Source organism: Salvia miltiorrhiza, chromosome 4 (genome assembly GCF_028751815.1).
Source record: "Salvia miltiorrhiza cultivar Shanhuang (shh) chromosome 4, IMPLAD_Smil_shh, whole genome shotgun sequence".
NCBI lineage: Eukaryota > Viridiplantae > Streptophyta > Magnoliopsida > Lamiales > Lamiaceae > Salvia > Salvia miltiorrhiza.
In genome coordinates, this window is record NC_080390.1 from 32,018,801 (window position 1) to 32,034,919 (window position 16,119).

General features: G+C 40.9%; 1 protein-coding gene across 1 annotated transcript; it reads left to right on the plus strand.

Annotated features, from left to right (window-relative positions):
* Positions 1-2,778: 2,778 nt before the first annotated feature.
* LOC131019943 (uncharacterized) lies at positions 2,779-3,390 on the plus strand. Its single transcript, XM_057948569.1, has 2 exons — positions 2,779-3,003; positions 3,081-3,390. Exons 1-2 carry the CDS (start codon positions 2,818-2,820, stop codon positions 3,351-3,353), a joined length of 459 nt encoding a protein of 152 aa, XP_057804552.1. The 5' UTR covers positions 2,779-2,817; the 3' UTR covers positions 3,354-3,390.
* The last annotated feature ends 12,729 nt before the right edge of the window (positions 3,391-16,119 follow it).

Below are 16,119 nucleotides of genomic sequence, written 5' to 3' on the forward strand. Positions count from 1 at the left end.
CACTTTATTCGCAAACATTGAAAGTTTGTTCACTAAAATTGTACTGAATAAATATATAAATTTAACAAATAAACTACAAGATATACTGAATAACACACAAACTAAGTGCATAATTCACTAAAATTATAGTAAATAATATTAAAAATTCATCGAATACCACTTTGGTTCACTCACACCTTTTATCTCTTTTTCGGCAATAATTTATATTAAAAAAATTAACAAGGTCAAAACTTCTTTCCTATTGTAGTTTATTCAGTTTAATATGTGAAATTATTCAAATTAGTTAAATGTTAATTCAACAAAGTCTGTATTTCATATTTTACGTTATTTATGGTTTTTTTCACAATTATTTTATATACTCGAATTCATGAATTCATCCAAATTTTTTATTTGTTCAAATTATTTTAATGTGTATTCAAAAATTAATATTATGTGAATAAATAATAGAATCTCCACCTAATTTATATTTTTATTAGTCCGGTAATTAATTATTCATAATTTAACTCTTAATTGCTTAAATAAAATTAGTAATTCATGTAGCATTTTATTTTTTTTCATTATTTCAAAACCTGTACATATTAATTTGGTTCTTTGTGTGATAATAAATAATTATATTGTATTTGAATATTGTTCAAAACGTACCCAAATAAGAATTATATTTTTGCGAATAGAGATACTAATTTGCAGAAAAACGTAACTGTTACTCATAAATTGTGAGTAAAGAAAATATTTTGTTGAATAAAGTAACGTTATTCATGAATATATCGTACATACTGAATAAAAATCATATTTATGCGAATAAGGATAATAGTTTGCTGAATAATTTATATGATACTCATAAATTGTGAATAAGGAAACTATTTTGTTGAATAAAGTAACATTTTTCATGAATAAATCGTATCTGAATATTGTTCAAAATTTACCGAATAAACATCATATTTATGTGAATAAGGAATCAATCGCCTACAAATGTGTAAATATGGACGAAAACATCACATAAGCTAACTGCATAATTCACTAAAATTATAGTGAATAATATTGAAAATTCATCGAATACCACTTTGTTATAAACCGAATAAGTAAAACAAGAAACTGAATAAATTAACTAATACTCAATGAATAAAATATAGTGAATATGTCACTATAAGATTTTCCCATCTGCGATGTATTCCTTCACTGGGATAAAGAAAGTCGAGCTCCACAAGCTACGAACAAGTCTTCTGGATCTGAAACATTAACAAGTCATAAGTTTTATCATCAAATTAACACAAATGCAAGATACCAACTCCACCATAAAATCAATATTATTTCCATTCCATCACTTATACACTTATCACGTTCCCATAAATTGAAAAATTGAATCAAATTAACAACTATAGAAACGAACACATATTCCTATAGGATTTAGCCTAATTGAAAAGCAAAAAAAAAAAGAATTAAATTACCTTTAATAAAAATCAGATCTTTCCGCCGCTGCTGATCGTAAATTACGATATAGGAGCGCAAGGGCTGAGGCTTCCCTATGCTCCGCCGCTGCTGTTCAGTCGTGGACAAAGGAGGTCCAGGCGAAGGCGGCGGCGCATCGGCGATGGCGACATCGAATGAGATGGAGTCAGAGAAAAATTTGAGAATTTATGGTTTGAGAGAGAGGCGAGTGGGGCGAAGTCGGTGGTCGTGGTGCCGACTGTGGCGGCAAGGGGAGGCGGCGCCGGCATGAGAAAGGAGGCGGCGCCCTGTTGGTGCGCCGAAACAAGGATGATTCTGCAGAAACACGATCAACTTCAACCTTATTCGGAATCGTATAATGCCCTAATCTCCACAAAAATTTTGAAGAGTAGTGGAGGAGTGAAATGCGGAAGAACCCAAATCTTCTAGATTTACTTGCGTGATTAAATTTCCGAATAAACCCTTACATACCATAAAAATTAAAGTAATTTAATGCCACATTTTTCTAATAATCAAAATCTGAATAAAAGGCAGCCATAGGATCTAGTGGATCGGATGGCATAGGTGTATTCTCTATTCTTTACTATAGTGTAATTCTCTATAGATCCACCCCCTATATATATATATATATATATATATATATATATATATATAGGGAGAGGTTCAAATAAGAACCACTAATAAAATAAGAACGGAGAACCATTTTAAGCCATTCGATCATCAAGATCTACGGTGGATGCATCATCTTGGTGGATGGATGCAGGTGCTGGGTTCGAATCCTGAAGGGAGCAAAAAAAATATTTTTTTCGGATGCATTAAATTTAATAGCGGATGCATTAATTTGTATAGCAGATGCAGTAATTTTATTGGTTCTTATGTTCTCACGATAATTGTGGTTCTCACTATAACCGCACCCTATATATATATATATATATATATATATATATATATATATATATATATATTAAAATTTGAACCCAAGTTGCATTCATCCATCAAATCATGATCTTATTTTAGAGTCATATTGTATGGCGATATAATCAAGGGAAAAGTATCAATTAAGCCCCTGTCGTGGTGGCCCTTTTCACTTCTGGCCCCCTATACTCGAAGGGGTATCAACTAAACCCCTGAACTAAATAAAATTGAATAATTTCACCCCTTGCCCTAACCCCCAGTTTGACGCCGTCTGTGTAATTTAATTATTTAATTTTTTTTTAATGCGGGCCCCACACTTAACAGCCTCAACCCTCTTTTTATATTTGGGGCAAAATTTAAATTTGATGAACCCTAACTCGCGATAGGGAGAATTTGCGTTTAGGTTTGTGAAATTGGTGTAGGGTTTGTCGATGTTCTTCGTCTTCGATTAGATTCATGAGTTTCAATACAGTTTCCGGTGGGAATTCGTCGAGCTCATGGAGCAGTCGACGTCAGTGCGATGAATGGGAGAATAATCCAAAGTTTTGTGCGTGCGAAGGTAAAAAGTGTAGGGCTTCCTTGATGACATCATGGACAGATGATAACCCCGGTAGGAGGTTCTACGGTTGTCGGAATTGGAAGGTATGTGCGTTGGTTTCATTGGTTGTGTTTTAGTTGAATTTTAAGTCGCTTGAACTCCTTTTTTTTTCATATCTTAGACAAAAAATTGTGGTTATTTTGATTGGATGGACGAACCTATGAGTGAAAGAGCAAAGGAAGTTATCAATGACTTGAAAAGGGAGAATCTCAAGCTCTTGAAGTTCAAGGAAAGCTCAAGGTCAAGCATTGATGTGGATAGTGAAATTGCTAAGCTTTGGGATGTTTTGCAAGCTTTGAAAGAAGAATCAAGGAAGATAAGGAAGAAAAGTAGATTTATGACATACATCTTGCTTGGCTCTTGGTTGATGTTTGTATATTTCGCTCTAGCTTAGTTTAGTTTGTCTATGTAGCTTGATCTTGCTTGGCTCTCGGCACCTATCTTTTTTATGAAGGGTTAATGGCATGTAAATGTAATACCCCGCCTATTTATATTAAATTTAGAATTATTTTGAACTTAGATTAAGACGATTTATGCCGGAGAAATGAAAATGAGTTTATTCCAACAAAATTTTTTTTCAAAAGCTTTTATAAAATTTGGTCTTTTGAATTTATGTGCATTGCATAAATTGAATTATATGAATGCGATTAATTCTATATGCTAATAATATTTTTAATACTACATGATTTAATTTAAGTCTAAGTTAGGCTTTAATTATTTTGAATGTGTTGAGCCTCGACAAATATTATTTTGGGCCCTAGTTTTAATTAAGCATTCCTTGTTAATAATTAAGCCCAAGAGTCATTTTTCCTATGATTAAGGGATTTTGGTTATTTTTTTCAATCTTCACGTCTCAGTCTCATTCACTCCTTCACTTCTTCATCACATTCAACAAATCTCTTCATCACCATTTTCGCAGACGTTGACAGACCAATAAACAAACACCCCATTTCATTGAAGGTTTCAGCTTCAAACTCCCATTATTCATTCAACGCTTTCACCATTTCACTTTCCGTAAGATTTGATTTTTTTTCACAAGCAGCAAAATTTTGATTTCTTTCACATTCAAATCTTTGACGAAATCAATCTATTTAAACCTCAATTCCTCATCCCCAACTCACCTCTTCATATGTTATTTAACTAAAATCTGCAGATTCTCCCTACGAATCCCAGCTGGTAAATTTTAATTATTTTTCTTTTTTTTGCAAAGTTTCTTTTCATTCATGATTTCTCATTTCTGCCAAAAATACATATGCATACACTGTCATACATATATACAAAGCATGACTGTTGTTAAAAGAAAATAAGAGTAGAAGGATGATTTAAAGCATGCTGAAAAATGGAGTCTTGAGTCTTGAGTCATGTTGGCTTTTGTGGAAGTAATTGCTGTTTCTGGTATGAGTCGAGTCGGGGATGGAGGCTGACTGAGGAGAGTGAGAGAGAATCGAGGAAGGCGGCGGCGGCTCATCGCTGCTGTCCGTCCGGCGGTGGTGGTCTACCACTGACCGAGGAGAGAGAGAGATTACGAGGGAGGTCAGCGGCGACGGTTAGCTTTGTCAGCTGATGTTGTCGTCGGAGGAAGTCAGACGGAGGGAGGCCAGAGGGCGGCGGCCCTGCTGTTGGCGCTCGGCCACGGATGGAGAGAGGGGAGAGCAGTGGGTGACGGCGGCTTATCGCCGCTGCTTCCCGGCGAGCTTCCGCAGCGGCGGAGCTTTGTGAGAGAGAGAGGAAGGTTGAGGGGAGAGAGGGCGGCTCGACGGCGATGTCGCCGGAGTTGAGGGCGATGTCGCGCTGCTGCGTTGCGCGTGTCGTGAGCTTTGAGAGAGAGGGAGAGTTCTGCGTTGTGTGGGGGGTGTCAGGCGGAGGAGGAAGAGACGAGGCTGGAGAGGCGACGGCGGTGTCGCCGGTGCCAGCGTGCTGTGTGTGTGTGTTTTGGGAGAAAAGAGAGAGAGAGATTATTGAAAGTGTGTGTGTGTTTGGATGGATCGGTGAGAGAGAGAGATATATACTTAAAATGTGTGTGTGCATGTGGTGATTGAATAAAGAGAGGAGTGTTATGCTTTTAATAAAGGTAGAGGGAGAGAAGGAATATTTAAAAAAAAAAAGATAGAGAGAGGGAGATTATATAAAGTGTGTGTGTGGTGATTGAAGAGAGAGAGAGATAAAAAAAAGTGTGTGTGCGTGTGTTTTGTTGTGAGGAGAGAGAAAGATTAAAAAGTTTGTGTGAGTGTGTTTTGATAAAAGAGAGAGAGAGAACCGAAAAAAAAAAGAGAGAAAGAGATGTCGGTAGAGAGAGAGATAAAGAGGCGTGAATTTGGGGAAGAAAAGGGGAGGATTTTGGGCCGGGTTTGGGCCGAAATTTTGGGCTTTCTCAATTGGGCCTAACCCATTTCATGGTACTAAGATTTGCACTAATTACGTTGGGCTCCAATTATTATTTAATTGAGCCCAACGAGATTTTATTTATTTGGGTCTTCACTATTGATCCTAATTAAATTAATTAGAGATTAATATTAAAATTTACTAATTATTTTAAGGGTGATGATGGGCTCACTTATTGGGCTTCATGATTTTATTATCTTGGGCCTCATTTGTTGAGCTTTAAAATTTAATTGATGTTGGGCCTAATGTTATTTATGCATTGGGTTTTGAATTTATTCATTTGGGCTCGAATTAAATTCCTATTGGGCCTTGATTATTTTATTTTAATTGGGCCTTCATAATTATTCTATTAAGATTAATTAGAGAAAATTTTAAGACTTACTAATTATTAATTAGTAAGTGAATTAGATTATTTTAAGATGAGTAGATTATTAAAGATTAATAATCCGACCTTATAAGACGAGCTTTAATTCCTTAAATAGGATGAGCATCTCATAATTTAATTAAAGGAATATGAGTCATGCATAATCATTTCACGCATCCTCATTTATTGAGATTTTTCGAGAATTAGAATCTTATTTTATTCTCTCGGATTAAAGGTCAAGCACCAGAGTTAGAGCTAAACCGTGAGTCTGCTATTCAGGTGGGCTTTCTACGTATAAACTAAAATTATATATCAGAATTGTTAAGACTTTATGCTTATGAATTTAAATGATATTGTCAATGCCTAAATGCTTTATGTTTTATTATTAATTGCCTATCTGATGTTAATCGAATTCGGATTCTGGATGGGACCGCAAATCCCTTCGGAATTAGTGTACACCTTGTGATCGTGAGTCATCTAGCGGGTTGGCCGATCATAGTGTCCGTAGAGGGAGGCCTCCCTCTCGGCACGAGTTACTGATATGGTAATTAATGATATAAAATACCTGCGCGGGTTATTGATGAAAGAAATGATATTATGTTTGGTAAATACGAGTCTTTAAAGGAAAACCCTTGTATCTTACTACTGTGAAAGGCTTGACAATAAAATATTATGCATGTATGTAAATTTCGGCAAGTGTCCACTAAGTACTTTCGTACTTAGCCCTGCATGTATTTTTAAATGTGCAGGTTGAGCTGTGATCGAGGATGTAGTGTGCAAGCGGAGCTTTTGTCAATTTAGGACGAGAACCTCAGAGTGGAGTATATGTCTTCATACATATACTCAAGTTATTGTTATTCCGCTGCGAACACTGATTATGTTAAGATATTATGTCATTTGTCAAACAATATGTATTATTTAATAATGTACTAAAACCATTGAGTACCCCGTTTTGGGATAATATTATGTACGGTCCCCTTGTGGCCTTCATTGATATCTAGATATTTCGATTGATTTCTTTATACAAGTCGAGTCATCAAGAAAACGAATATGCCCTTTCTAAATCCCGCTCCTAAATTCCCTCCCTTAGTCGCGATTTTCCCGAATTTGCTATCCTTAGCAAGTGCGGTCGTGACAGAATGGTATCAGAGCATTTCTTTTGCTCTGAGTACTACTCATTTCTTCTAAGTTGAGTCTAGATTAAGTAAGTAAATACACTTTGAACTAGTTGACAAAAGCTTGGCACTACATCTCGTCACGCTCAACGGAGGTTATGGTAAGTACTTTCAAGTTTTAATTAAGTTAATTTCTTGAAATGTATGAAGCATGAATAAGTATGACTATGGTATGAATCACAAGAACTTAGAACTGTTAAGTTATATATGCTCACTCTCACGACGGAACATAGAAGAGAACTTAGGGAGATGCCTTAATTTTTTCTTCATGTTACGATGACATCGACAATGATGGTCGAAATAGAGAAAGAAGAATTACACGAAGGGTCGCATGATGAAACCACGAGCATGAAGATTGAGCAGCGTAACGAACGCCAATAGTACGTTGATGGCATGGGCATAACTTAAATATTCGAGTGTTTTTCTACGATGAGATCTCGAATTAGCTTGGCCTTTTGAACTTATTTTGTTGAAACTTTTAGTGCTCGTTGCTAGATTTAAGAAAATATCATCATCACATAACAAGCCCTAAGTTCGGAAAACAACGACACTAGAACTATATGATAGTCGAATTGGTAATCTGTGATTAAGTATTAAGAACCTGTATGGCTTGTGTAAATGCTAGATTTAGATGATGAGGTGTTTTTGCACGTTATGGTTATTGAACCGAACTTGTTTTCCGATTTTAGATATTTAGAACCTTATCGCCTTAAGTTACTTGTCGTGTGCTACTTTTGACGATAGAATTTCCTTTGTTAGATGGCGAGGACTGTTTTCACCCGACGACGACCACTGCCCCCATGGGCTAGTCCAGAGGAGGTCGAGAAGTCCTACCGCACCTATGCTCCATGTCACGGGGATAACCTCGGACAGTTCCTCGCAGGTTTTCACAGACACTGGGTCGAGGCGAGTGCACATGGAGTATCAGGGTATGACGGTATCCAGAGGTTGATCTTACTGTTACCTTCCGAGTGGCAGGGATGGGCTAGGCAGATCTCTGCCCACTACATCTTTCGCCGAGAAGATTACTACGACCTCATGGGAGACTTCCCTAGCTTTATTGCGGAGCTTCAGATCTGTTTCACTTTGTGGAGCCGCGCCCCTCTAGGGCCCTACATCCTTCCGGGAGACTACGTACAAGTGGGGACGCCTATGCCAGCGGAGACACCCGCTACTGCCCCTGAGTCTCCGATGGCCTTGCCACGAGATTCTCCACCACGTGCCTCAGTTCTAGGGCGCCGTGGTAGGCACGATGACGAGACAGGCCCTTCTCGTCCACGGGCTCGTAGGGATTTCCCATCGCCTCCTGACTCAGTGATCCGAGCTACTACTCCTCCACCACCACTGATACCTACGATAGACGCAAGGTTTGAGGCTGCCATGACAGATGTCGACAGGGTCATGGCCAACATGAGGGAGTTTCTAGATAGGAGCAAATACCCTATGCAGGAGGATGACGATACAGCGCAGTATGGTACGATAAGGATTACTCGTCCTGAACCCGTGCCAACTCCAGCTCCGATCAAGCCTCGTACCACGGCCAGGATCCGCACCAGAGACGATCCGATCCGTGAGATTATGGACGACATCTTCCGCTCAGCCCAGATCATGCAGGAGACAGGCGAGGGCCAGAGAGAGACTCTGTTGCCCAGCTGGGAGCTGGGCGAGGATGAGGAGGAGGACCCCGAGGAGGATGAGGAGGAGGACCCCGAGGAGGATCCGGAGAAGGACCCCCTGGCGTCACAGAGGAGCAGTCGTACCGCAACTCAGGATTCACAGATTTGATAGTTTTTAGCTTGTGAATGTACTCCGGAAACGATGATTCGTTCCAATGACTATGATTTTATTTATGTTGTCTCTAGCTAGCATTAGTACGGAAACGTTGGTCTCTAGGACGTTCCATGAATAAGTACCCTTTTGTGATTGCTTAGCTAATAAGCCGGTACATCATAGGAAGTACTGGATAGACCTTACTTACGTTTTGGTTGACGATGTAAAAGCCTCGATGAGACAATTTTCCATGATATATATATGACCCTAGCATGGGCTTTCTGCGACGATCTCGTATATGTTTTATGTTTCTCTACGGGTTTTATTCTTCACGAGTCAGTTAAGAATATAGTAATTTTGAAAAAAAAAAAATGTGACTTGTGCATGCAACGGTTCCTGTTATATTTTAGTTTTGGAGTTATGATAAGTTAAATTTGACAAACAGTTCTTTATTAATTACCTTAGAGACTCCTGTATAGAATGCGTTAAAATGGGTGTTTGTATTGTACAGAATGCCACCTAAACGAGGTCGCCCCGCTAGGAGGAACATTAACAACAATGGAAATCGTGATGAAATACCTGAGGGACGACGAAACGACAGGGAACCTACCCCACCCCCTCCACCCCCTGCTAGAAGGACTGAAGAACTGTTTCTTCGACAGAATCCGCCCACATTTACTGGGACAGGCGACCCAGCCGAGGCCGAAGCTTGGATACGCGCCTTGGAGCGTATCTTCACTTTCCTACACTGCACAGAAGAGGAGCGACTCTCGTGTATGTCTTTCCAACTAGCCGGATCGGCTGACTTTTGGTGGGAAGCCCGCCGAAAGACTCTGACTCCCGAACAATGGGCAGCATACACTTGGGAAGACTTTAAGACGGGATTATATGATAAGTATATTCCCAAAAGCTACAGAAAGAAGAAGGAGGCTGAGTTCTATAGCCTGAAACAAGGGAAGAAGACGGTGACAGAGTATGACAGAGAGTTCTGCGATCTATCGCGTTATGCTCCGCAACAGGTGGATACTGATGAGAAAATGGCGGAGAAATTTTGTGCCGGTCTGAGGCACGAGATTCGGATGACTCTAGCTAGTCATGGTGGACTCTCATACACTGAGTCTTTGAACAGGGCACTGGACATCGAAGCTGCGATGCCAGTAGAAAGGTTGGCTCCGCCACAGACCTCAGCGCCAGCCAACCCACCTGCACGCCCTCAGAACTTTAAAGGGAAGCGCAACTGGAACGACCATAGAGGAAATGAAAACCAGACTAACAAGAGGCCATGGCAAGGAAATGCGCCGTTGGGACAATATCAGCAACAAGGACAAGGGAAGCAACAGGGTCCTGCCCCGGCTGGAGGCAGCCAAAGACAAAATGAAGTTCCCCTTTGTCTAAAATGCCACAAACCACATCGTGGTGTCTGTAAGGCTGGAACTGACAGTTGCTACACGTGTGGCCAGAAGGGCCACTACTCCTCACAATGCCCCAACAAACAGCAGGGCGCGGCAATCAGGGCCACTTATGCCCAGCCCCTGCAAGCAGTTCAAGGGCAACACCAGCCCCGCCAACAACAGCCATACCAGCAGCAATACCAATACCAGCCCCGCCAACAACAGCCATACCAGCAGCAATACCAACACAAGAACCAACAGCGCCAACAGCAACAGAGGCGGCAACAACCATTGCCGCAGCAGGCGAGAGCCTTTGCTCTCACCCAAAACCAGCCCGAAAAAAACCAAGGAAACCTGGCAGGTATGGGCAAGCTTAAAGGTTTTTCCATAATGATTCTGTTCGATACTGGTGCCTCGCATTCTTTTATATCTGCCCCTTGCGTAGATACCGTAGAAATCGAATCAGAACGAGCTAAATGTGCCTTAAGAATCACTACACCCTCAGGAGAAAGATCTACCACTACACATGTTTGCTCGAACGTAGAATTTGAAATAGGAGAACTTAAGATGGTAGCGAACAATCTTAATATTCTGCTCATGTGGGATGTAGATATGATCTTAGGAATGGACTGGCTAGCTGAGAATCACGCCACCATCCTTTGTAGTGAACGAAAAATTTCTCTTCGACCACCTGGAAAGGAACCGACGGAATTTCACGGCATAGGTATGAAGAAAAGAGTACCAGTGATATCCGCATTACAAGCCAGAAAAGAGATGATGAAGGAAGGAAGCACAGCTTATCTCGTCTACCTAAACGGGGAAGCTAGTGAAGACAAGAAAGTGGAAGATGTGGCAATAGTACGAGACTTTCCAGAAGTTTTTCCTGAAATATTGCCAGGACTACCTCCAGACAGGCAACTAGATTTCACCATTGATCTAGAACCTGGATCTGCCCCAGTATCAAAGGCACCGTACAGGATGGCCCCAAAGGAACTACAAGAATTAAAGGTGCAACTACAGGAACTCTTGGACTTGGGTTTCATCAGACCCAGTGTCTCGCCTTGGGGAGCGCCTGTACTCTTTGTCAAGAAGAAAGATGGAACCATGAGAATGTGCATTGATTATCGAGAGTTGAACAAACTGACGCTTAAAAACAAATACCCTCTTCCAAGGATAGATGATTTGTTCGATCAACTCAAAGGAGCCAGTGTATTCTCAAAAATAGATTTAAGGTCTGGTTATCATCAACTGAAGATCAGACCAGAGGATATATCTAAGACCGCTTTCCGCACAAGATATGGTCACTATGAATTCATTGTCATGCCATTTGGTCTAACCAATGCACCGGCAGTATTCATGGACCTCATGAATCGAGTTTTCCATCCATACTTAGACAAATTTGTCTTAGTGTTTATAGATGATATCCTCATCTATTCTAAGAATGACCAAGAGCATGAAAATCATTTAAGAATCATCCTGGAGACATTAAAGACGGAGAAGTTGTTCGCCAAATTCAGCAAGTGCGAATTTTGGTTGAAAGAAGTAATGTTTCTAGGGCACATCGTATCAGTAGATGGAATCAAGGTGGACCCCGCCAAGGTGCAAGCCGTGCGCGAGTGGAAATCACCAACCACACCTAATGAAATCCGGAGTTTCTTAGGTTTGGCAGGATACTACCGGAGATTCATCGAAGGATTCTCTAAAATAGCGAGACCAATGACGCAATTACTTCGCAAAGGAATCAAGTATAAGTGGAACGAAGAGTGTGAAGCCAGCTTCCAAGAGCTGAAGAAGAAATTGACAACTGCACCAGTGCTAGCAGTTCCAGCAGCCGATAAAGAATACGTGATCTTCACGGACGCGTCCAAAAATGGGCTAGGTTGTGTGTTGATGCAAGAAGGAAAGGTCATTGCCTACGCCTCGCGACAACTAAGGCCACATGAATTGAACTACCCCACTCATGATCTGGAACTGGCAGCAATTGTGCATGCTTTGAAAATTTGGAGACACCATCTATACGGAGTTAGATGTGAAATCTTCACTGATCACAAAAGCCTTAAGTATTTTTTTGAGCAGAAAGACTTAAATATGAGACAGAGGAGATGGCTCGAGCTCGTGAAGGATTACGACTGCGGTATCAACTACCACCCGGGAAAAGCTAATGTAGTAGCTGATGCTTTAAGTCGTAAAACTCAATCCGAGTTAGGACTTCTTCTCACTCAAGAGGACACGCTTGTAAGGGATTTTGACAAATTGAAGATAGAAGTGGTTCAGCCACCGGCAACGACAAGAGCAATTATTGCAACTCTAGTAGCCGTCCCAGACCTCAGAGAAAGGATCGTCAGTGCCCAGAGAGCGGATGAGAGCTTGGAAAAAGTTCGTCTCAAGATCCGAACAGGCACGCCAGGAGGCTACCAAGAGGCAACGGATAACGCAATTCTTTTTGAAGGAAGATTGTGTGTTCCCCATAACGAGGAACTGAGAAACGAGATCATGAGTGAAGCTCATGACACGCCCTATACCGCTCATCCCGGGAGTACCAAAATGTACCAAGATCTAAAACAGAAGTTTTGGTGGGACGGGATGAAACGAGATATAGCCTCGTTTGTAGAGCGTTGCCTTGCATGCCAGCAAGTGAAAGCTTTACATCAACGACCATATGGGAAATTGCAGCCATTGGAAATCCCAGAATGGAAGTGGGAGCACATAGCGATGGATTTCGTGACGGGTTTACCCAAGACAAATAGGGGCAACACAACTATTTGGGTAATAGTAGACCGTCTCACAAAGAGCGCTCATTTTATACCGATTCCAATTACCCATGGATCGGAGAAACTAGCCCAACTGTACATTCGTGAGATTGTACGGCTACATGGAATACCAATATCCATTACTTCAGATAGAGATTCAAAATTTACTTCTAGATTTTGGATCAGTTTGCAGAAAGAGTTGGGAACGAGATTAAACTTTAGCACCGCCTTTCACCCTCAAACAGATGGACAATCAGAAAGGACAATTCAGACCCTTGAAGATATGTTGAGGACAGTGGTGCTAGACCGAGGAGGAAGTTGGGAATCAGTGCTGCCATTGATCGAATTCGCCTACAACAATAGTTACCAGGCAACCATTGATATGGCACCTTATGAGGCGCTGTATGGAAGGAAGTGTAGATCACCACTTTACTGGGATGAAGTGGGTGAAAGAAAAATCCTTGGGCCAGATGCAGTAAGCGAGATGATTGAGACCATCCGCCAGATTAGAGCAAGAATTAAAGAGGCTCAGGACAGACAGAAGTCTTATGCTGATACCCGACGAACTGAACTACAATTTCAGATTGGAGACAAGGTTTTCCTTAAAATATCACCCTCGAAAGGGATCGTTAGATTCGGTGTTAAGGGTAAGTTGAGACCCCGTTTTGTAGGACCTTATGAGATCCTTGAAAGAATAGGTCCCGTAGCGTATAGGTTGGCACTGCCACCTAGCTTTGGAAACGTCCACAATGTGTTCCACGTGTCACAGCTGAGACGGTATGTGTTTGACCCCAAACACGTGATTCACCAGGATGAAATGATTCTTAACCCAGACTTGACGTACGAGGAAAAACCTGAAGCCATTTTGGACCGAAAGGTGCAAGAGTTAAGGAATAAATCGATCGCGTCAGTCAAAATACTGTGGAGACACCATGGACCTGAAGAAGCAACGTGGGAACTTGAGGACCAGATGAAAGAAAAATACCCAGAACTTTTCACATAGGTATGCAAATTTCGGGACGAAATTTTTGTTAAGAGGGGCAGTATGTAACACCCCGCCTATTTATATTAAATTTAGAATTATTTTGAACTTAGATTAAGACGATTTATGCCGGAGAAATGAAAATGAGTTTATTCCAACAAAATTTTTTTTCAAAAGCTTTTATAAAATTTGGTCTTTTGAATTTATGTGCATTGCATAAATTGAATTCTATGAATGCGATTAATTCTATATGCTAATAATATTTTTAATACTACATGATTTAATTTAAGTCTAAGTTAGGCTTTAATTATTTTGAATGTGTTGAGCCTCGACAAATATTATTTTGGGCCCTAGTTTTAATTAAGCCTTCCTTGTTAATAATTAAGCCCAAGAGTCATTTTTCCTAAAAGAGAAGCCCAACCCACCACCTCCATTGCTGCCAAGAACAGCAGCTACCAGTTATTGCTACACTATTCACCCCCATGCGCCACTCCTCCAAAGTCATCCAAAATCCCTATGATTAAGGGATTTTGGTTATTTTTTTCAATCTTCACGTCTCAGTCTCATTCACTCCTTCACTTCTTCATCACATTCAACAAATCTCTTCATCACCATTTTCGCAGACGTTGACAGACCAATAAACAAACACCCCATTTCATTGAAGGTTTCAGCTTCAAACTCCCATTATTCATTCAACGCTTTCACCATTTCACTTTCCGTAAGATTTGATTTTTTTTCACAAGCAGCAAAATTTTGATTTCTTTCACATTCAAATCTTTGACGAAATCAATCTATTTAAACCTCAATTCCTCATCCCCAACTCACCTCTTCATATGTTATTTAACTAAAATCTGCAGATTCTCCCTACGAATCCCAGCTGGTAAATTTTAATTATTTTTCTTTTTTTTTGCAAAGTTTCTTTTCATTCATGATTTCTCATTTCTGCCAAAAATACATATGCATACACTGTCATACATATATACAAAGCATGACTGTTGTTAAAAGAAAATAAGAGTAGAAGGATGATTTAAAGCATGCTGAAAAATGGAGTCTTGAGTCTTGAGTCATGTTGGCTTTTGTGGAAGTAATTGCTGTTTCTGGTATGAGTCGAGTCGGGGATGGAGGCTGACTGAGGAGAGTGAGAGAGAATCGAGGAAGGCGGCGGCGGCTCATCGCTGCTGTCCGTCCGGCGGTGGTGGTCTACCACTGACCGAGGAGAGAGAGAGATTACGAGGGAGGTCAGCGGCGACGGTTAGCTTTGTCAGCTGATGTTGTCGTCGGAGGAAGTCAGACGGAGGGAGGCCAGAGGGCGGCGGCCCTGCTGTTGGCGCTCGGCCACGGACGGAGAGAGGGGAGAGCAGTGGGTGACGGCGGCTTATCGCCGCTGCTTCCCGGCGAGCTTCCGCAGCGGCGGAGCTTTGTGAGAGAGAGAGGAAGGTTGAGGGGAGAGAGGGCGGCTCGACGGCGATGTCGCCGGAGTTGAGGGCGATGTCGCGCTGCTGCGTTGCGCGTGTCGTGAGCTTTGAGAGAGAGGGAGAGTTCTGCGTTGTGTGGGGGTGTCAGGCGGAGGAGGAAGAGACGAGGCTGGAGAGGCGACGGCGGTGTCGCCGGTGCCAGCGTGCTGTGTGTGTGTTTTGGGAGAAAAGAGAGAGAGATATTATTGAAAGTGTGTGTGTGTTTGGATGGATCGGTGAGAGAGAGAGATATATACTTAAAATGTGTGTGTGCATGTGGTGATTGAATAAAGAGAGGAGTGTTATGCTTTTAATAAAGGTAGAGGGAGAGAAGGAATATTTTAAAAAAAAAAGATAGAGAGAGGGAGATTATATAAAGTGTGTGTGTGGTGATTGAAGAGAGAGAGAGATAAAAAAAAGTGTGTGTGCGTGTGTTTTGTTGTGAGGAGAGAGAAAGATTAAAAAGTTTGTGTGAGTGTGTTTTGATAAAAGAGAGAGAGAGAACCGAAAAAAAAAAAGAAAGAAAGAGATGTCGGTAGAGAGAGAGATAAAGAGGCGTGAATTTGGGGAAGAAAAGGGGAGGATTTTGGGCCGGGTTTGGGCTGAAATTTTGGGCTTTCTCAATTGGGCCTAACCCATTTCATGGTACTAAGATTTGCACTAATTACGTTGGGCTCCAATTATTATTTAATTGAGCCCAACGAGATTTTATTTATTTGGGTCTTCACTATTGATCCTAATTAAATTAATTAGAGATTAATATTAAAATTTACTAATTATTTTAAGGGTGATGATGGGCTCACTTATTGGGCTTCATGATTTTATTATCTTGGGCCTCATTTGTTGAGCTTTAGAATTTAATTGATGTTGGGCCTAATGTTATTTATGCATT